The 24,535-nt window shown below is 30.7% G+C and overlaps 2 protein-coding genes across 3 annotated transcripts in view; one reads left to right on the top strand and one right to left on the bottom strand.

Moving 5' to 3' along the window:
* Positions 1-23,089, bottom strand: LOC139499945 (retinal rod rhodopsin-sensitive cGMP 3',5'-cyclic phosphodiesterase subunit delta-like). The gene is made up of 6 exons (XM_071288608.1): positions 22,737-23,089; positions 11,597-11,659; positions 8,503-8,528; positions 7,657-7,782; positions 5,042-5,147; positions 1-4,391 (listed from the first exon to the last, which is right to left on the bottom strand). The coding sequence occupies exons 1-6, from the start codon at positions 22,775-22,777 to the stop codon at positions 4,310-4,312; spliced, it is 444 nt and encodes a 147-aa protein (XP_071144709.1). The 5' UTR covers positions 22,778-23,089; the 3' UTR covers positions 1-4,309.
* Positions 23,026-24,535, top strand: part of LOC139499944 (peroxisomal targeting signal 1 receptor-like) — a 29,069-nt gene continuing 27,559 nt past the window's right edge. For both annotated transcript variants that reach the window (XM_071288606.1, XM_071288607.1), the window contains exon 1: positions 23,026-23,165. The gene's annotated coding sequence lies outside the window, so the exon portion shown is untranslated. The remainder of the gene's footprint in view (positions 23,166-24,535) is intronic.

A 24,535-nucleotide genomic window follows, 5' to 3' on the forward strand; every position in this document is an offset into this window, starting at 1 on the left:
TTGACATAAAAGACATTTAATGTAGAAAGACAAAACAAAGAACAGTCACTCATGACATTAAGATACTATGGACGGATCTCTCATACATGGTGGAAAACTAAGCTATTTACAATGTGGAATGTCAAATATAAATACTGGTACCCTGATGGTACTAACATATACCTTCTGTTTTAAAATGTAACATATCAGAATTATATACCTACAATCATTACTGCTAATTATGGTTCTTATTAAAAAAGTTCATTCAAATGTGTAGATCTTTTATCTAAGCTTTAAATGGATGAAAGATATACTGTCTAAAATAGACTTTTATAATTTACTCATAAACAAACATAATTGCATCTTTCTTTCTTCAGTTTTATGATTCTTTATAGTTTAAGCAGCTTTAAGATAATTGAAAACATTTGAAACCGACATAATTTAACAGAAAAACAAAACATTTAAAAATGTTCATGAAAATTAGACATTATCATTTTACATTTTGAAAAGTGTGAAAGAATTGTGAAAACAAAATACACTTACAGCTCAGAAATAAAATAAAATTCAACTTAAACTACTCTACATTTTGTAACAGATGAATGCCTGAGAATTTAATGGGACAATATCCACAAAAATGAATTGTCCATTTTACTTTCAGAAATTCTGCTCATTTTAATCTTCAACTATTTCTACATGTTAAAAAGAAAGACGTTTCAGTTATTCTATTGGCGAGTAAATTTCACTTCTATTAATACCGAGATTAATAAGCTACTATGAAGAAACATAAATTTTATACACTACATTTACTAAAGAAGTTACTGTTGTATTTATTTGTCCTGGAATATTGACTCCACCTGCTCATATACATGTAGGCATATTATTCTCAAAGAATATATAGCCCTTCTCACAAAAAAAAATACACTTATAGGAATTTGAACTACTCATTTGGAACAAAATATTAAAGTCTTCAGATGGTTTGCATTCTAATTTTGTTATTCAAATGGAAATAGTACTAAAACTTCAAATTGATAATTCTAAACATATTTTTTACAAAAAAAAGTATTTTATAATTATCTTTATTAATTTCAGACAGCTGCTCTGTCTTCTATTTGAGGCCAACTTATATAAGGTGTTTTATTTTTCTCTTGAATTAGGTCTTGTCTAAATTAACACTTTTCTAACTTGAGTTATGTCTGTTCTTGAATCTTGCACTTTAAACAGTGTAAATGTCATGAAAAATTTTAAGCCTAAATTTAATGCAAAATATGTTAGAAAATTTGGAATGTATTAACATGATATAAAAATGAAACGAGTCAAAAAAACTTATACAGATTTCAACATGAAAATTCATTGGTTTACCTAGATAACAATACTTTTTCTTCATTTAAACACATTTATATATATCAGATTACAAATGTCTGCTTCCACAAAGCATACATGATGGTGTTTGAGACGATAAAAACTTTTTCTAACCTTATATTAAAGACTTTAAAGTAACTTTGTAATTCTGTGGTTTCTCCGTTACATATTCACATGTAATTTACAGTCAAATCAATCCACAATAAATAGAAAGACAAAACATCTGTCTTGAAAGATCCAACACTCGAATCACCAAAACTTTTGTTTTAGTCACAATCAAAACAAGACAATAAAATATATCTCCAGACATTTTTGTGTGTATTTTTAAAAGCACTTCAATGTGACATAAACAGAGGTCATATAAACCCCATTAAACAAAAACATAAGTAAATCTTTTATAACTATCAAATGTAAGAAAACATATATGAAAAAAATATTGTCACTTTTCATAATATATAGTTGATAAATATATAGTTGAGTATTCATAGTTCAACTCTACAATTTAAAATTTCAATCATGTGAAAAAAGAAATATTTTGGCCATCTTTAAGATTTCAGAATGGATAAAGCTTGTGCATGCTCGCACAAATATTCCAATCTCCTGCATTGAATACACATTGATACTATGGTATTCCATGAAAATAAAATATATGTTTAACAAAAGATGTGTCGATTCACAAACTAATCTACCATAAATATTGCATGGACACAAGATTTTTCTAAAATAAATTCACCTCATTTGAACTTTTGCAAATTTAATTAAAGTTTTCAAAGTTAAGGACACCATTATTAATTATTTGTTTGGTGCATTTGCATTTAAAAAAAACTTTGTCATATTGCATGTAAGATTGCTTATAGCATATCGTATTATGAGATATCTTTTTATGCACAAATATAAAACTGGAATTGCAAAATTGTAAAGGCCACACATTAAACTTTTGAAAATTCCTTGTTAAGCTTAGAAATATATATTATTGATAGATCTTTTCAGAAAGTTATTTCTGAATTATAGATTGTAAAATGATAATTGTCAATTTGCAATGTAAGCTTTATTGACTGATTGTAGCATTTAATCCAATATTGTAGGATAAGTTAGTATAGTTATCTTTTAAGGTTTATTTTTTATAGTTGCTATGATAACTTTTATTAAATTTTTTGGAAAGTCAATTGTAATGAATTACACATGTCAAAATGATTGAAACAATATATTCATGCAAACATAATAAATAAGTTAAAATAAACCCACGCTACATTCTTTCTATACATTCTATCATATACTGGTATTCATAATTATATAAAATAATGTATGCAAATGAACACTGAGGCTGCAGAAAATAATAATGGAATTCATCATCAGAAAAACAAGACAAAAAGGTTAAAATGTATGTATTATTTTAAATGTTGTGATATCTATGTCCCCACTACAAAAACAGGTTATAAATCAGTAGCTGAATTAAAGACATTTAGATCCCTTGAAAAAAAATTAAGAACTTAAGGCCATCAAAACTTGTGACACATATAACAAGTATAATTAAACAGGTTTGTTCAAATCAACACTTGTATTAATTATAAACATAGAACAAGTCTATAATGCTTGAAATAAAATGGCATCAACCTATACATTGGTTAAATAGTCATCAAATACACAGTTGGTGTGTTGTTGTATGGCATGCATGGGTGCATACCAATTCTCATAATGTCAATTTTTATAAGACCTTATGGGTAAATTATGCAAAAAAAAATCTAATATGTATGGTACTACAGAGAAAGAAAAGACATCGAAACTATAAAAACATGTACTGCAGATGTTGTTTCTAGTTTATACTTATATAGACTAGCATACAATAACAACAGTCAAAAATAATATGCCCTGACAACATGGAAATGTATCTACAAATATATATTTGTCTAATTCCCTGAAGTACTGTGAATATCTTTTGTAGAATGAGACAGATACAACTATTTCTATTGTGATTATTTCCCCTTGATTATTATGTGCACACTGCAAGGGAAAATGTTCTCTAATGTCATTAAAACAACCTTTTATTCAAATAAAAATAAATAATTGTTTTTTGAGGGATATATCATATCGATTTAACGAAAAACATTTTTGAATTGTGTAATCCATCATATTCAGGTTAATAATACAAATGTATTGTTTATAAATTCAAAATTGCATAAGTATAATGAATTCCTTGCTAATTTACAGAAACAGCTAGTGATCAGGAAAGCACTAGCGCAAAAGTTTACAGCAAGCAATGCAATAGGAGGCCAATAAAACTATACACAGAGTTAAGGTGGTACCTAACACTACAGGGAGATAACTCTGTGAAGTCAGCGTAATGTTTTAATTATGTTGTGTTGTAAATGGAATATTTAGCTTCTCAATGATCAAAATTGGTGTTTGTCAAATTGCTATATAACCAGTGTTATTTTTCTGACAAAACGGTTGGTTCAAAATTCTAAAAAAATTTATATTTTTGTTTTAGTATCAAAGTAAATACTTTGACAAAATTTTATGAAAATTAAACGCGCCAAATTTATTTTAGTGAAAGTGTTGGGTACCACCTTAAAACAACTGTAGAACTGTTATAGCATATTGAAACATTAGTTCATAATGACAGAACTACAAACAAAATATATATTATCTTTTCCACACATTATTGCTATAAATTGTTATGAATATTTTTATAAAAATCTGGAAAAAAGAAAGTCTGTGTGAATAAACCCCCTTCCCAAATGAATTGCAATATCTATTTCTAAGATTAGAAAGATATATCCCTCAAAGTAGTAACAGATATTAGCAGACAAAATAATGTATTCAACATCAGACAAATATCACAAATAATTGCACGTTTTATCGTTCTATAAGTGCAGATGCTGTGCTGTACAGGTTATTCCCCCTTGATGAGCTACTTGTCTGCACTTTGTGAATTTTATGAATGGGACTATGAGTCTTTGTGTTACTATCATCATACATAAAAGATTCTAACTTTGGATTTGCTGACAAGTAAATCTCCGTCATAAAAACTGGTTTCTATTATCACATTCCCACTGAAACAAAGAAAAATATCATTAAACATTCCATTACCCACTGTCAGATGAATTTGTGTCATGAAGCTTTTCATGTCAGTTACAAAAAAAAACCCCTCTAATTTGTACTCATTGAAGCATGACTAAAGGGCATTTATTCCTGTTCTTTTTAATTGATTGTTTGTACTATTGACTATTTTTAAAATTAGAAACCACATTTCTAATGCTTTATTTATTACATACTGGAAGTCAAGAGGAATTATTATTTGTTTCACTGATCCTTGTAAGCCTTAATAAAATTGAGAAAGGAAATGGGGAATGTGTCAAAGCTACAACAACCCGACCATGGAGTAGACAACAGCCGAAGGCCACTTATGGGTCTTCAATGTAGCGAGAATGGTTTTTTTTTTATTTTAGTTCATCTATTTGTATCAGAGTTGAGTGTGATGTCCATTTTCACTGAACTAGAAGATATTTTTGTTTATGGACCAGCTGAAGCCTGTGTTGAAGACCCATTGGTGGCCTTTCGGCTGTTTCCTCTGGTTGCATTAACACATTCCTCATTTCTATTGTCAATTTTATCTACAAAGCAATGAGAACTAAGTTATCTGATATCAAGAAGATGTTGTAATCATACATATGGTTGCAATATAACTCATTGTAATTCTTACTTTAGAACATTTGCTGGCATCATCTGACTTTCTGGTGCTGCTTCTATCACAGACTGCCATGTATTAGTGGAATCAGGAATTACAAAGCCAAATTCAAAATACCATTCTAAAATAAAAATTTATATAGGTAATGATTATATATATGTTTCTAAGTTTGTAATTATTAAATTTTTAAAGAACAACTATCTTAAACAGTATGCACATTTTAATTTTTTTTGTAAAACTCATTTCATTGTATTCTAAAGCATACTTTTGAAAAACTGGTTAGAACTCACAAAAAATGAAACAGATTTGTGATCATTTGGCTCCAACAACATCTGAGACTTTAATACAAAATAAATGTGGAATGTGTCCATGGGACACAGATATTGCCACCGCTTGAATATAATGTTATAAAGGGACATAAATTCAGAACTGTAAAAGTGACACTGCTAAAATTTCGTACATGATCTGAGTTTTGTGGAATCAGCATTGCGTATGTAAGTTTCATAACAGTTGGTAAAGGCAAACTTAAGTTAGAGAATTTTTTCCATTTGTGAAGGGGCATAACTCATGTAACTCTAGAATGGTAAAAGTGATCCCACAAGAATTAAAACTTGATCCATGTTATGTGGTAATAAGCATTGGGTATAGCATTCATAACAAATGGTTGAGGAAAAATGAAGTTAAAGATTGGAAATGAAAAATTCAGCAATTTTCATTTGTGAAGGGGGATAATTCGTGAAAGGTAAAAGTGACAAAGGAAAACCTGATCTGTGTTTTATGGTATTAAGCATTGTGTTTAAGTTTCATAAAGTGGTTGAAGCAAAGTAGGTAAGAGATTTGAAACCAATTTTTGAACATACAGGGATGTGGGCATAAAAATCCACCAAAAAAGAGACAAGAAATTCCCATATTCATAAGAAAGGAATGAGTAAAATCCAGTTGATTGAGCTAGAATATATAAAGTATAAAGTGTTTATCAATTAATGTATACATGTCTTCTTCAGCTAATGAGTTATTGGCCTTTATGTGGTTAGAATTGACTGTTTTTACAATAAAATAATTAAACTGTCATTTTGAGTTACTGATTCTGAATTGTTTAGAAGTTCAAAATACAACACAATTGTCTATTTATAACAACACAAACTTATAACTTTCAGCTATGGATTTGAAAATTTAGTTTCTAACCTTGTCTCAGACATTTTGCTCTCATAGGCCTATTTTTGTGACTTGGATGGAGAGTTGGCACTCATACCACTTCTTCTTATCTCTACATTTTCTATGTACATCTAACTACATATAACTAGAGGCTCTAAAGAGCCTGTGTCTCTCACCTTGGTCTATGTGAATATTAAACAAGTGAAACTGCGAGCTACTGCTCACTGATGATACCCCCGCCGCAAGTGGATAATATTAATAGTGTAAAAATATGCAAGTGTTCGGTAAACAGGAAGTTGTCGAGTGATGAATCTGAAAACGCATCACACGGTATAGCTGACTTATAAAAATCCTGAAACCAAATTTCAGAAATCCTTGTATTGTAGTTCCTGAGAAAAATGTGACGAAAAATTTTCAACTTGGCTATCATGTGTAAAATCATACAAGTGTTCGGTAAACAGGAAGTTGTCGAGTGATGATTCTGAAAACGCATCACATGGTATAGCTGACTTATATAAATCCTGAAACCAAATTTCAGAAATCCTTGTATTGTAGTTCCTGAGAAAAATGTGACGAAAATTTTCAACTTGGCTATCATGTGTAAAATCAGACAAGTGTTCGGTAAACAGGAAGTTGTCGAGTGATGAATCTGAAAACGCATCACACGGTATGGCTGACATATATAAATGTTGATACCAAATTACAGAAAGGGTGGATGTGTAGTTCCTGAGAAAAATGTGACGAAAGTTTCATGGGACGGACTGACTGACGGACGGACTGATGGACGGACTGATGGATGGACGGACTGACAGACAGAGGTAAAACAGTATACCCCCCCTTTTTTAAAGCGGAAAGCGGGGGTATAACAAAGGAAGCAGATGGATTCATGACAAAATTGTGTGTTGGTGATGGTGATGTGTTTGTACATCTTACTTTACTGAATATCCTTGCTACTTACAATTATCTCTATCTATAATGAACTTGGCCCAGTAGTTTCAGTGGAAAATAATAGTTAAAATTTACAAATTTTATGAAAATTGTTAAAAATTGACAATAACTCCTTAGGGGTCAATTGACCATTTCCGTCATGTTGACTTATCTATCTATAATAACATTCAAGATAATAACCAAAAACAGCAAAATGTCCTTAAAATTACCAATTCAGGGGCAGCAACCTATCAACAGGTTGTCCAATTCATCTCAAAATTTCAGGGCAGATAGATCTTGACCTGATAAACAATTTTACCCCAGTCAGATTTGCTCTAAAGGCTGCAGTTTCAGAGTGATAAGCCAAAAACTGCATTTTACCCCGATGTTCTATTTTTAGCCATGGCGGCCATCTTGGTTGGTTGGCCAGGTCACCGGACACAATTTTTAAACTAGATACCCTAATAATGATTGTGGCCAAGTTTGGTTCAATTTGGCCCAGTAGTTTCAGAGGACCTTTGGGCCAGGTGAGCTAAAAATAAACATACCTTCTAAAATTTTGCCTTTGAAGTAAACTTTTTGTTCTAATCTAAATTTGTCCATCTGTTCCTTTGAAGAAAAATTAATTTCTCTGGATACTGTTTTACATTTTAAGATCTTCTTAGGTACTCGAGCTAAAAAATATAGCATGGTAAACATCTTATTTTGACCACTTAAATTAATAACAAGATAGAAATATATCAATGTAATTTGAATATTACAACTTACAAGAAATCAACGATAACAACATGCTATATACATAATATATGTGATATGGGTTTTAGCACATTGTTGAAGGATGTTCAAGGACCTATTGTTTACTTCTACATCAATTGTCTTTGATGGACAATTGTCTCATTGGCAATCATCAAACATTTTCTTATTTTCATCATGCTACACTGTATATATTTTTTTTTATAAACTTGCTGTTTTGTAATTGTACATGTGCTTCTTGACTTTGGCAAAAATCCTAACTTGGTAGCTGACAATGTGACCATCTACAGGAAACACAAATCTGTCTCTTTATCTGTAACAATTATTCTGACATGAGGCTTCCCATATACTGAGTGTTCAACAGAATACATCAGATAAGTTAGAGGGATAAATATAACTACTGACTTAATAGATTCAAAATTAACATGATTAATATGAGTTTTTAAGAGTGTTTTTTTTCCATTAATACTGTTATTGACCATGTTGACCTTGTATAGTTTCTACATGCCCATTATGCATACATGTATTCTTGTACATGAAACACCATGTGAACATTCATAATACCATATATAAGGAAAAATACTGTTTATTGAGAGATTTATAATTCTAACTTATCTGATCTGTTTTATACAATTGTTTACCTTCATGATCTTTATCTGGAGATGACCTGTAAAATAGTTCAAACAGTGAAAATTGAATGGTACCAGTTGGAAAGCAGGTCACGGTTTGACCCCAAGTATATCAGCAACAATAGAGTCACGTGACCGTGAAAATTCAGTAAAAAAACGGATGAGACAAACCTCATTTTAACTCACTGAATACTATTGTCGTAATAAAAACTTATTGACCTAACTAATCTTGAGTATCCATAGTTTATTCTCGTCAAAGCTCACACATCAAATCAAAGTCCTTTATTCTTTATTTTATCTGCAAACTTGGAATTTGGGTGAAAATTGTCAAGTCTCCTGAACGAAAAATCTAAATATTTAAGAGGAAACTAAAAATGATGGGCTGAATTTAAATTCAATTAATCATCTCATTAAGACAAACACTCGATATGAATATCTCGGCAATAGAATATTGGATACGCAAACGTCAAATTGATTTCAAACCGAAGCGGTGGTTTTTATGCCGATTTGTGCAAGTGGTTATCTCCCCTTAATATCACCAGTCAAAAATAAAAACCCAGCAAAATGCATAAAAATTAAAAAAGGAGTTTACTTTACAAAAATTAGAAAGAAAATAAACGAAACTCGATTTATAACTATGTTATGATAATATAAAGAAGAGATACTTCCCCCTATTTTTCAGAGAAGGACTAAATGTAAATATTAAAAGACAAAATATTACTGCAGTAATAAAAAAACAATTCAGAAATGTGGATAATATGACACTTACATGTAAAATTAAAAACCTAGCTATATTGAAAGAAATTAGATCTGGCGGATGAAATATACTACATGCAGAATTTTTTTTAAACACTTCTGATTATATTTTATGCAATAAAACATGGTTTATACAATTTCAATAATCTTTCTGAAAATTGATATAATTATTAAATAAATAGTACTGATCATATATATTTTATATTCTATAAAGTGTGACCAAGAGTCTCAACAAATTTCTTCAAATTAAGAGAGCCTTTAAACTCAAACCTATGTTTCTTAGCTGAACAGTAAAATACAAAAAAGGGATTTATAAGTTTTATACCAAAAATATTGACAGAAATTCTGTAAAAAAAATATATGCTTTAAGTTATAAGAGAAAGTGACACAATTTTGAATTTCAGAATCATTATTATTGTAAAATTAAACTATTAGATTAGCTTGCACAGTAGCCCTTTGTCTTATTTCTCAGGGTATTTTATAGATTATGAAAGTAAACTTTTTGGAAAAAATGGGGCTTCTTCTCTTGAAAAGGTTGCTGTATCAGCTTCTTTAAATAATTACATATTTATAAACAAAGTATTGTATATATACTTTACCTGGATACTAGTAATAGGAAATGAAATGAAACTGGTGGGACAAATTTTGTGCATTTTACTTCAATAATGAACAAAGATGCTTAAATTTGACAAGAATTTGCCATTTGAATAAATTCAATTTTGTAAGAACACATTGTTTGGCTGACTTGGCTTGATAAGCTAGTTTTTGCTCTTATTACTATAAAATTGAGAATGGAAATATAGCTTACTAAGTAAAGAGATAATAATATAAGCAAGATTTTATTAACTGACCTTCATTTTCTTTTTTCATATGACATGTTTTTTTTCCTACAGAATTTTCTTTGCAATGCATTTTCTGTTGCTATTTTTGTGCTTTTGTCCATCCATAAAGTAGGCTATCAATAGTTTGTCAGATCTGTCAGAATTTTCCAAGACGCTTAATTAGCTTTAAACGCAATAAAGAAGATCTTTGTTTGTTGTTTCACTTTTCCAATGTGTAAATTTTTACTATGCACATGACCCTGACACATATTTTGTTATAAACGTTACATGACGTATGTTGAAAAAAGAAAACAATGTCACCGTCAATTTGTGTAGGGGATCAAAAGGGGTTTTAGTTACTTTAAAATACAAGTATCGTATGGAATTGTGAAAATCCACAACTTTTAATCAAAATTTCATTCATGTCTTTAATAAAATCAGTATTTTAGAGCACTTTGAAACAGGTACAATGAAAAGAAGCTAAACTTTACTGTTTTGAAGTAGAAACGTAGCTAAAACCAGATAAAAATTGACATGGCTGGTGGTCACTAAAATTGATGTATAAAAGTAAAAAATGATGGCTTCAAAACAGTGTATAAATTTGAAATAGGTTTCCCGGTTTCATTTAAGATTATAACCGTTCTTTTCTGTATTTGGATACGCAAACGTCAAATTAGGAAAAATCGATTTTTTTGGCGAACAAAAAAGATGGCTATTTTTTTTTAGAACTGACAGGATAAAGGAATAGCAATAAAAAGCTATTTTTTGTCATGTATGTATGTCGTAAAGAAATTATATTGGTCACAAAACCTACAAATTTTAAAATTTAATTGTAATAAAAGCATGACAAGTTGCAAAAAATACTTTAAACGTCAATCTTTTAGCCGATTGATTTGGCAGACTTTTTGACGTTACGGACGACTGTAGCGCCACCTAATTAATTCCCCCTGCTATTGTTGCTGATAAAGCTTGACGACAACGGACGTTTCCAAGGACTTGCTTTCCAACTGGTACTATTATTTTTAACAGGTAAATTCTACTCAATGGGCATTGCACAAACTTGTGTTATCTTGCACGCATTAATATACATGTTATATGAAATTGACTTAAATTATACAACAGCAGATATCTAAGAGTATTTCATTTTGTAGACTGGAAAGAAATTTTTATTCATAGCTTGATACTTTATATCATGTATTATTCACACATCTGTTTTTCTGGGGGGGAGGGGGGATAACTTTTTGTGTTGTTGGGTATTTTGGGTATTTATCTTGTTAACATTACAATGTACATTGTATATACATTTTGTACATCTCTTATATTAATATAATGTTTCCGTTTTAGAAATATTGGTGTTGTACATGTATTATACACTTTTTAGGTAGATATATCATATACTCATATACTTGTAACAATTCAGTGTCCTTGTAAATGTTGTAAGTAATTAGATCATTCACCATTCACTAATTTATATTTAAACATTACATGTTCATATATATATTAATATTAAAATGTTTAATAATACATACAGATCATCACTGGACTGCCATAATATTCTACCACTATCTGCATCTCGTAAATTCATCCAATTACTTTTTATGTGTTAAGGGAAATTCAGGAATTGAATATGATGTTGACAATAGAAGTTTGCATGAATTACCAAGCTTAAAAGATTGTTAAACATTCACATGATTCACATGCAATGATTAAGAAAGTTAATAATTATAACAAAAATGTTTTCATAGTACATGTACATGTACAAGGTTGCCCACTCGCACTATAATTTTTCTATGTTCAGTAGACCGTGAAATTGGGGTTAAAAATTTATTCTGGCTTTAAAATTAGAAAGATCATATATCATAGTGAACATGTATACTAAGCATGCTAAGTTTCAAGTTGATTGGACTTCAACACCATCAAAATCTACCTTGACCAACTACTTTAACATGAGGGGGGACAGACAGACAAATGAACAGAGCAGACCAGAAAACATACACATGATACATGGAATGCCCCTTTACTATCATAGGTGCATGTGGGGTATAATAGATGTGGTGAAATTACCATTGAGAGAACTTTCCACCAGACAGCAGAGACCCAATACTGTATAGAAAGCTATGAAACATTCAAATGAAATTTGCAAGAAAGCGAAGAAAACTATTGTCCAAATTTATTCTTTGAAAGGGTTTCATCTTCATGACCATGATGATCTTTGGTGAGTAACTTTCAGAAATATTCTATTTTTTTTATATAGAAATTTAATCAGTCAAGTCAGACATTGTATGTCAGTACTGTAATGCTGTAAACAACTTCATCTTTGTTAATACATTTGTACTTTATTCATGTTTAAGACCTGGTCATCCTATCAACACAGATGTTGGTTCTGATAATTTTAGAAACATAATTAGTCCCTGTATCATTAGTATTCTATATTTTAAGCTAAAATCAAATTAAATCACTTCTTCTAGTCATTAATTTGTACTACTTAAATAGGTGATTATCAAAGAGAGACAACTCTTACATGTCGTACTCCTAACCTTTATGGAAATAATGTTACTTGAATCAGTGATTTAGAAAATCACTCTTTTAAGTAAGTCCCCTGACTGTTTATTCATGTTTAAGACTTGCTGATCATTGATAAAAAATAAAGTGGAAATTACCTTCCTCATTAATTTTATCTTAGCCATTCAGATTCAATTACTTCCTCCAGGATTATGAAATTTGAACTGATATTAAACATGTTTTAAATAAAGAATGAATAACCTATCTACACACTGGAATCCATGACAAATCGCCCCACTTTTTCACCAACTCATCCCACTTTAAAAAAAAATCAAACAGGTTTAACAAATCGTCCCACTTGTGTAATTGGTTAAATCCTGTTAATATTACTCCTGCCAACTCACCCCACTTAATGGAAAACGGTAATGGATTAATATATAATTAACCACCATGAATTCAGTAATGCCAACTCGCCCCACTTATGGAAAAAGATGCTTTCTCTTTGTATATGGGTTAAATCACCAGTACAATGTAAAGTGAATAAAGTAAACTTTACATTGTACAGTTATTAACTATAAAGACTGACCTGAATTGCAAGTACAATGCTGCCTTCGGTCACAAGAATCACACTGCAGTGCCTCCTGTCTGGAACGCACGTGAACGTCACACACAACACAAGGATACACAGTAAATTTTTAATTGTTATTCAAATAACTAAGCTTACAAGAATAATGTTATTCTCCAACAATACGAAACGAAAATCATATTTTGAATTATTATAAAATTCAGAAAGAGAAACATCATTTAATTTCAATAATGATCATGATGATAATTAATTTTCCTTTTTTAGGTGTAGATTAGTTTTCATTAAAGTGGGGCGTTTGGCAGACATGAGAATTATATATTATTGGGACGAAGTCCCCTGTTATGGTCATGACAGTAGAAAAAAAAATCAGGAAAATTTCCTGAATTTTTCTAATTAAAATAACAATGTGTAATGAACTCAAAATCGTTAACTTTTATTTCAGACTTTTTTTTTTAAATTCCCAACATCTGCGCAGAAATCTACATTGTACTTCCATGTCAGGTCTTGTTTGCATGAGACTTTGAATAAATATATATTTATAAGTCTAAGAAAGGAACTCAATACTAATTCCTTTTTAAAAATTGTTTGTAATAAATATGAAAAAAATGGTACCTGATGATAGCATTTCTTTGTTTACATTGATTCGATTGAATATGTCGTCATAATTTAAATAACGTCACAACTAAAATCCATAACAACAGAACCAAAATCAGAAACATTACTGCTCCGTTTCTGTATTTAACATGTTTGAAATTAAAAAAAATCATACAGACTTCGTCCCCATACACAGGTAATGCCTGCATCATATTAATCTATATATCAGGGATTCCCATGGCTGAAAATTGAACGATGGATGAACTTTCACGATTACAAACCGTGTCTACGCTGTAGAGTGTAGCGCGATTAGAAGTATTTTATCCCTCCATACAAGAAATGGTGAACATGCTAATTCATTGCTTATTTAAAATTATATTTATTTGAATTTTCATTATAGAATTAGAAGTATCAATATTTTCATTTATTGCCGTTTTTAACCAATCAAATGCCAAGTCTTCATGGTCCCCCCTTAGTCGAGAATGACCAAAAGCTATCATGAAGGTCTCCATGTAGATTTCTTGTATTTTTGGTAATAGTTATGGGGGTTAAAAATCATATGATGTGGAGCTTATTTTTCATGGACACTGTCAAATTCAGAACTCATTACCGGCATGGCTGATTTGCAGCAACAACAAAACGATTCGTACGGGTTATGTAAAAGGTTAAAGAGATTTGTAAAGCAAACATTGACAAATGAAAATGTTTTTAATGACTTTATCTGGCCAAGGACGTATAACTAACATACTAATATACGTCCTTGGTCTGGCAAATTGATGATGTGCAACATGCATCTTTCGAGTCTGAATAGAACCGGAAACGCGGATGTATCAATTTGATTGTAATTTAAACGAAATGAATTCGGAATTACGATACGATATTTCTCTTACAGGAAATATTTTAAAAGTTTTTACTTTTAAACTTTTAAAGTGATTATATTATCGTTACAAAAGTACTCGAGTTATTTGCAATGAAATAATATTTACTGTTTTGTCTTATTTTGTACTTCTTAAAACAGGGGGATGCTGATCGCGTAAGTCAAAATAAAGCACGTGTTCGACTTGTTAAACTGTTTTCTTTGTAACCGGATTATTAATTTATTTATTTAATCTAAATTATCATAATCATTTGCTGAAACTTAGTTGATTAATTCGACAAATGGATCGTCTATCCTCAGATAGTATTCTCCTGTCTGGTTTGTTGATCTACCTGTACAAGCTCAGGTATAAGTGATTAGCGATCTTAATCCGGATATTCCTCAGGCGTTAGAACTGTATTGGATTATAACATAAAAAGCCTAAGGGTTATGCAATTACATGCATTTGATTATAACTGATAAAAAAAATGGCGTCGGGCTACAAAAAACGATGAAGTTTTGAACAATGGCGGAAGACAATTTAACGATGGCGCGAGTCATTTGACTATGGCGCAAGACATTTGAACGATGGTGGGGCGCCATCATTAAACAGGCCATGGAGATCCCTGAGATATTATCGTATTTTAATTATTTGTTGGGCGATTTTGGGATTTAACCCATTTCATAAGTCAGTCAGAGCTCTGACATAAACAAGTCAGAATAAAATGACTTCCATAGGTCAGATATAATTTGATGTAAGAGTTGTCTCCCTTCTTGCACTCAACAGAATATGACTTGTACAGGTCAGTTTATGTCAGACTTTAATTTATCATAAAATGACTTCCACAGGTCAGCTTTTGCATAAAATATTGTGACTTAATATCTTCATATTCTAATAAGATTTATGTCCCTTTTTAATGCATTTTGACTTAGAGAGGTCATTTTTGTTCTGACTGTAAGCAGTCATTTCTACCACTTTGTTATCAATCTCCATAAAATATAGTGATTACTAGTTTTGAATCAAAGAGTTTAAAAAGTGGGGCTCATCATACCTTCTTCTTTCCAGAATCTTAACATAATATATTTATCTCATCAAATTCAATCATTTCCAAATACAAACAAAAACCAAAGCAGAAAAAATGGATCATACAATTTTCTATCAATATCAAAAGATTTACAAAATACAATATTGGATACATTAACTAGTACCATGACAATACTTCAAATCTTCCAAGGAAAAAATAAGGGATCTATTCTCATCCACTTTTAGCTAAATTTATCAAGAGCAAAACATTTATTATTTTAATATTTCATTGAGGTAAATACTGTTGTGCAAACTGACTCAAACAAGTCACACTATGTTCTGACTTCAAAGAGTCAGTCAAAACTAAACGTATTTCAACCTTTAAGTCTAGTACTGTCATATTGATTTAAAAATGTATGAGAAAGCCAGATATGGGACAGAGAAAATATTAAGGTCCCCTAAAGTCACAATGAGGACAAAAAAAATAAATATTTGGTATATTCAATATTTAAATGCATTTTCTTTTAAACAGGTCAAATCATGTTTTGACTTAAAACAGGCAGCCCAAAACTAAATTTATTGAAATTTTTAGAGTGGGGCACTGACATATGATATTAAATGAAAGTATGGGAACGTCAGACATAAGAAATATATGTAAGATCCCCTAAAATAAATAACCATTTGACTTAATTGTTTCTAAACATTTATCAAATAAATTCACAAATGGCAGATTCAGAAGCAGGGCTTAAAGGAAGTACACCTAGCTTTGATTGGAAAATTTGTTCTGCAATCTGACTTGAACAGGTCAAATCATGTTCAGACAAATTGACTTAAACAGGTCAAATGGGCATGTTCGGACAAATTGACTTAAACAGGTCAATCATGTTCTGACTTAAAAGAGTCTGTCAAAAACTAAATGGCTTGCAAAGTTCTGTAAAAGTTGTGCATTATCATGATTGTGATGTGATTGTTAGAATGTATGGATACAAGTAGGAAAAAAAATCACAAAAAATTAAGTCACAATTATAAGGACTATATATATAAAAGATAATTTGGTATATTTTTGATATCTTAATATTTCATTGAGGTAAATCCTGTTGTGCAAACTGACTTGAACAAGTCACATTATGTTCTGACTTCAAGGAGTCAGTAAAAAACTATACTTTAATTAAGTATTGCAACTTTAATTCTGGGATTGTCATATGCATTTAAGAATGTATAAGAAACTCAGATAAAAGACACCCAATAATAAAGTCACAAAAATGTGGACTATAAAAAAGTGTATTTGGTATACTATTATTTAATATTCAAAGGTATTTTGTTAACAAATTTCTCCAAATTATTTAAAATTTTTTATTATATTTCTGTATTTTCATGACTTTTTTTCTGTTAAATTAACATTTGGAACTTTCGGTTTTAAAAAACATTATTTTAAAAGCCATTTGACTGAATTGTTTCTTAAAAAAAATTATGAATTAATTAACTCAACAGTAGCAGATTCAGATATGGAGGGGGCTTAAAGGAGGAAGACTTAGTTTTGATTGAACATTTTTTTTTCTGTAAACTGACTTTAACAGGTCAAATTGTGTTCTGACTTCAAAGAGTCTGTCCCAACTAAACTTATTTCAACTTTTTAAGTCTAGTTTTTTTCATATTGATTTAAAAATGTACGGAAAAGCCAGATAAAAGACAGAGGAAATCAGGTCCCCATACGGCACAATAATGAGGACTATAAAAAAGTTTATCTTGCATATTCAATATATTTAAATGTATTTTGTTTTAAACAGGTCAAATTATGTTCTGACTTCAAAGAGTCAGTCAAAAACTTCAATTTAGCTAATTATTACAACTTTTTAGTCTATATAATATATTATTTTAAACCATTTGACTGAATTGTTTCTAATAAACCTATCAATCAATTAACTCAACAGTAGTAGATTCAGATAAAAGGGAAAAAGGGGGGGGGGGCTTAGAAGAAGAAGACCTAGTTTTGATTGGATTTAATTTTCTCTGTAAACTGACTTTAACAGGTCAAATCATGTTCTGACTTCAAAGAGTCAGTCAAAACTAAACTTATTTCAACTTTTAAGTCTAGGATTTTCATATTGATTTTAAAATGTATGGGAAACCAGATAAAAGACTGATGAAATAAGGTCCCCTTAAGTCACAATAATGAGGACTATACAAAAATGTATTTGGTATATTTTATATTCAAATGTATTTTGTTAACAAATTTCATCAAATTAATATCTTAAAAATTTATTCTACTTCCGTATTTTCATGACTATTTTTCTGTTAAGTTAACAAATAGAACTTTTGGTTGTAAAAAACATTATTCTAAAAACCATTTGACTGAATTGTTTCTTAATTTTTTTTAACTCAACAGTAGCAGATTCAAATAAGGGAAAAGGGGGGGGGGGGCTAAGATGAAGAAACATAGTTTGATTGGATTTTTTTTTCTGTAAACTGACTTTAACAGGTCAAATCATGTTCTGACTTCAAAGAGTCTGTCAAAACTAAACTTATTTCAACTTTTAAGTCCAGGATTTTCATATTGATTTAAAATGTATGGAACATTTTTATTTGATATATTCAATATTCAAATGCATTTTGTTTTTTAAAGATTTTCATCAAATTATCTAAAAAAAAAAAAAAAATATTGTATTATTTCTGTATTTTCATGACTTTTCTTTTCTGTTAAGTTAACACATGGAACTTAATTGTGGTTGCAAAAAAAAATTATATTTTAATAACCATTTGACTGAATTGTTTCTAAAAAAAAATCAGTAATTAATTAACTCAACAGTAGCAGATTGATATTTAGTGGGGAGGGGGATTAGAGGAAGAAAACCTAACTTTGATTGGACATTTTTTCCTGTCAACTGACTTTAACAGGTCAAATAGTGTTCTGACTTCAAAAAGTCAGTCCCATCTAAACTTATGTCAACTTTTAAGTCTAGTTTCTTCGTATTGATTTAAAAATGTACGGAAAAGCCAAATAAAAGACAGTGGAAATAAGGTCCCCATACAGCGCAATAATTAATGAGGACTATAAAAAAGTTTATTTTGCATATTGATTATTCAATATTTAAATGTATTTTGTTTTAAACTGGTCAAATTATGTTCTGACTTCAAAGAGTCAGTCAAAAACTTCACTTTAACTTATTATTACAACTGTTAAGTCCGGCATTGTCATAAATATATGCATTTAAGAACGTATGGGAAAATCAGATAAAAGACACCCAATAATAAAGTCACAATAATGAGAACTAATATTTTATATTCAAATATATTTTGTTTACAAATTTCATCAAATCATCTTTAAATTTTATTATATTTCTGTATTTTCATGACCTTTCTTTTCTGTTAAGTTAACACATGGAACTTTTGGTTGTAAAATATATTATTTCATACCATTTGACTGAATTGTTTCTAATAAACTTATCAATTAATTAACTCAACAGTAGCAGATTCAGATAAAAGGGAAAAAGGGGGGGGGGGGGCTTAGAAGAAGAAGACCTAGTTTTGATTGGATTTAATTTTCTCTGTAAACTGACTTCTTAAACAGGTCAAATCATGTTCTGACTTCAGAGAGTCAGTCAAAACTAAACTTATGTCGACTTTTAAGTCTAGGATTTTCATATTGATTTTAAAATGTATGACAAACCAGATAAAAGACTGATGAAATATGGTCCCCTCAAGTCACAATATTGAGGACTATAAAAAAAAATGTATTTGGTATATTTTATATTCAAATGTATTTTTTTTAACAAATTTCATCAAATTTATATCTTAAAAATTTATTTTATTTCTGTATTTTCATGACTTTTTTTTCTGTAAAGTTAACATATAGAACTTTTGGTTGTAAAAAATCATTATTCTAAAAACCATTTGACTGAATTGTTTCTTAAAAAAAATTAATTATCCCAACAATAGCAGATTCAGATAACGAGAAAAAAAAGGGGGGGGGGGCTAAGATGAAGAAACCTAGTTTGATCGGATTCTTTTTCTGTAAACTGACTTAAACAGGTCAAATCATGTTCTGTTAAAAAAATGTTGAGGAGAAAATACTATGAAAATCAGACTAAGTTTGGTGACTTTGTTGTCCTTCAAGAAGTGGTACATATAAATACATAATATTTTCACTACAACTATCTATTGGGTGTTTTTTAAATAGAATTTTTAGCAACATTTATAACTTTGTAATTTATGTTCAATTGTACACTTGTTATTCTTAATATATATTTTTTTGGGAACAAAATCTTGTCAGGGTTTCTTATGGTACTAGCATGACAAGAGCATTCATATTCTTAAATACTCTAAACATTAAAAACAAGTCATTATCTTCAGATTATTCTGAGTCTTTCTGGCCTTATTAAATTAAAGTCAGAACATTCAGACTTTCATAAGTCAGAACATTCAGACTTTCATAAGTCAGAACATTCTGACTTTCATAAGTCAGAACATTCAGACTTTTATAAGTCAGAACATACTGACTTCCAATGTTCTTCTCACTTCTGTAGAAACAAAGACTATCTATATTTCAAATAAAAGGTTAATGCTTTATGTGGCTAAGCATCTGGGGTAAGAATTATAGATGTGTAACTTCATAGGAAAACATATATGCCATATAATTAGGGATTGACCCTGTACATGTATGTCATTCAAATCTTCTTGAAATGACGAACAGGAATATTATATGGTTTAGGGGTGGTGATCCAGACCATTTCAAAAAGGGGGATGGGGATGACCCCCATGGACTTTCCCTTTATTTCATTTGATTTGTTGTATTGTCCCATATAATAATATATAGGCTTAAGGGGTGGGGATCTCAACCGTTTACATGTTTTCAAACATGAGGGGGTGGGGTGACCCCAAGGGACTTTATCTTTATTTCATTTGATTTGTCTTGTTGTCCCTTACACTAATATATATGGTTCAGGGGTGGGGATCTTGACCATTTACATGTTTTCACACTGTAGGGGCAACCCCCCCCCCCCCAAGGGACTTCCCCTATATTACATTGGGTTTGTTTTATTTTCCCATACAAGAATATATATAGTTTAGGGGTGGGGATCTCGACCGTTTACAAAATATAAGAACATTCGCAAATGGCAGGGGAGGGGGTAAACCCAGAGACTAGCCCGGTATATTTCATTCAAATCAATTTGACATTATAAAAAGGAATATATATGGCTGTTTACAGGTGGGGATCTCGACAATTTTCAAGATATAAGATCATTCTCAAATGACAAGGGGTGGGGCGACCCATAGAGACTAGCTTGGTATATTTCATTATACTTTACAGAGAGAAAAAATTGAGTTAAGGGGGCAGGGATCTCGACTGTTCAACATTGTCAAATGACAGGGGTAGGGTGATCACTGGAGCCTTACCCTACATTTCATTTGATTTGTTTTTAAGATCATATTCCATGTTCATAATTGAAAAACCCGTTTTGTGAATCTCTTTATAATGTTCTCAAGTTAAAATCATTTTTAAAATAAAAATAAAAAAATATTTCGGTTCTTTTAGTTAAACCCTCCCTTCCCTTTTCCTTTATTAAAATTATTCCGATTTCATTTCATTTTCATTAATATCAATATTCAAAAGATCGTTTTTCTCATTGGGAGAAACGAAAAAACAAATATATTTATAAGCCGCAAACTCGGAAAGGTTAAAAAGTCAATTCATGATTGAGTTTAAAAATAGAAAAATCACGTGATGATGTTCAGCTCGAAGCAATAATTTTACTTTTAAAATTGCACTGACTGGTTATTAATGTTAATACTGTTTAAGACAACACGAGTTGTCTCCCGAAAATAACAGTTCATTATCATAACAACATTTTCTGACCTGAACAAGTCAGAATTGTCAGACACCAGGTCATCTCAAAGGCTACGCGTCCGTATTTACAGGTCACGCGCCTTCATGAAACAGCAACAAAATCACTTGCAAAGACCTTCTTCACACGCAAAAAATATTAAAATGGCCATGAAAATACGGAGGTAATATGTATTACCTTCTGAAAATGACCACATTGACCTAGATTTTCAATAAAAAAACGTAAATAATCACTATATTTTCAATAACTTCTCGTTCGAGAAACTCCCAAAACAACAACTCTCAAACACGTGATCTCTCGCAAAAAACCACGTGATCGTATGTGTCTTAGATCGGCGGCAAATTCAAAATATCTTCTGGTTTGACGGACTCGATGGAAAACTACGCAAAACAAAAATTGACCCGTACAGGTCAGAATGTCAAAACATTTTCTGACTTGAAGAAGTCATTTTATTCTGACTTGTTTATGTCAGAGCTCTGACTGTAAGTGGGGCTATTTTTTTAAAAGTGGGTCCAGTTGGTAAACCAGTTTGGGACAACTTTTTAAAAAGTCGGTCGAGTTGGTGAAAAAGTGGGGCGGTTAGGTGTGGGGCAATGCATTTTGAAGATGTTAAATGACACTTCTTACTAAACATTCAATACTACACAAAGGTTGACCATTCCCAAAATGTGATCTTCTTCTTCTTCTTCCAGTAAGCGGCCACCGTCAACTGGTTGACTATTCTGCCACATTTATGGAGTGCGCGCATGTATGAAAAAATTTTAATTTAACAAAAACAAAAACTAGGTGAATTTTATATACAAGTGCAAATAAAAACATGTCAATTTAATTACTGACGGAGCTGAGCCTTGAAAGATTCAGGACTCGGGGCAGAGACCTTACAGTTGGGCAAGATTATTGTATGAAGCCAATAGTCCAAGAGACACAGATGCTCAAGTCAAGCAGCACCTATTTCTAAATAGTAATAGAGTGTATAATATTATAATTTACACGGTCTTCAACAGTGTCCCAAGTTTTAACACATATAAACTGTGTCTGACTGTGACAACAGAATCTGGAGAACAAAGGGATGACATGATGTCATAAAGTAAAGCTGTAGATATATACATGTAGAAAAGGTCGAGCAAAGGAATTTAAATTTGCATGTCACATAATTTAATGTAAATGTCACAAATCAGGATGTCTCTAGACGCCGATGATAGATTTGGAAATTTGTAAACATAATTGATGTGAATATATGTACAGTTATCTTGATTAAGGATACAGTTTGAATCCTTTCATTATGTCCTCTGCTTTTGATGGCATATTGATTTATAATTGTGTTTTATCAAAACTAGTCTGGTTCTATTTCACGATTCTCCAATGTCAACAATTTAGAAGTAGTTCGTTAAATTTTCCTACGCGACAATCTGTATCAAGTGAATGTTTGTATGATCGTGTTGGTTATAATGGTCAATTGTATACCGAACTCTTTAATTTGCATCAATTTTCTTAATTTTTAATCCAATTCAGTGAATATATTTAGTAAAGAAAGTAACCAGGTTGAAAATTAGTATCATTAGACCTATTTCTCGCACTTACCGGAAAGCGTCCTGTTTTCAATGAACGATGTTGTTCGGCTTATGTGGGACGATGGACTGACCTGTGTTTCTCAAAATCATAGTTAACTCTAAGAACGTGAAGGAAACCATATGTAAATATATATTGCTGTTCAGCGAATATAAATGTACTTTCTGTATTGAATCCTTCTTTTTCTATGGTTGTGGTAACTTCATTTATGAAATTTATGCAAGTCCTCCTCTTCACCTGTTCACGACTTGTAGATAATTTTCATGATACATGGATAGTGCATATAGCTAGCATTGACTTAGTCCAAATAATTATGACATCTTGAAAGTCTATTATATTTTTTTTTGTCAAAGGAAGGCATCAAAGCAAACATTTAAAATAGCCTTCCAAGATGTCATAATTATTTGGACTACCAATCTACCATTGACTCTGATCTAGCTGCGGAACTGTAGCTCTTAGGTCCTTATGTTATTTTTTGACTATTTGCGGACGGTCCGCAAATAGTCAAAAAATAACATAAGGACCTAAGAGCTACGGTTTCCGCAGCTAACTCTGATCATGACAGCTTGGGGATTATTAGTCCAAATAATTATGACGTCTTGAAAGGCTATTATATTTTTTTTCTTTGACACCTTACATCGACGATGCGTCACAGAAAAAAAATATAATAGCCTTTCAAGACTTCATGATTATTTGGACTAGGACAGTCAGGGGTATTACTTGTACAAGTTATTTTTAATTACTTGAAGAAGTAATATTAATATTCTTATATAGGTAAATTTGCTGGATACTTATACAAGTGAATTTTTTTTTACTTATTTTGGTAAAAAAAGATATTGCCTGAGTTTTGTCCCTTAGACATTTAGTTTTTTTTACTTGTAGATGTAAAAAAGTCATCCTATCTTCTTTTATTGAATTCTTATGATTTCTTTGCTCTAATAGAATTTTAAATTATCTGCCCTTTGCAGATGTCTTTACTTATCATTTAAGTGTAATTTCATGGACAATGAAAATCCCATTTGTCTGTTATCCTCAAACACTGCTTATTTATACAAGCCCCAAGGAGCAATCTTTGAAGGCCTTGCACAATTACTTAAGATCTGTGTGCAGTCAGTTTCTTTGTTAAATTAATGAGATGAAACATTGAACTCTAACAAAAAAAAAATAATGAGCAAACCTGGGAAAAATCATTTAAGGCAATGGTGTATAACACGCCTACTTTTGTTGTCAATATCATCCGTAGCAATCCTACACATCAATAACCTATAGAAAAAATGTGTTTATAATCCTATAGATATTAAATTCTATGCCACTGATTGAAACTTTTCATCAATAAAGTTTATCAGAATGTTTGCAAATAAGTGAAGAATATTTCCATTCATCAGTCTTACATTTTCATAGTGGATAACATGTGCTCCAAGGTTCTGATTTTTTCTATCTTTTTTCAAGTAAGGGTATCGAACTTCCAATAATCGAGGATACAGTTAAATTCTG

This window comes from Mytilus edulis, chromosome 13 (genome assembly GCF_963676685.1).
Source record: "Mytilus edulis chromosome 13, xbMytEdul2.2, whole genome shotgun sequence".
NCBI classification, from domain to species: domain Eukaryota; kingdom Metazoa; phylum Mollusca; class Bivalvia; order Mytilida; family Mytilidae; genus Mytilus; species Mytilus edulis.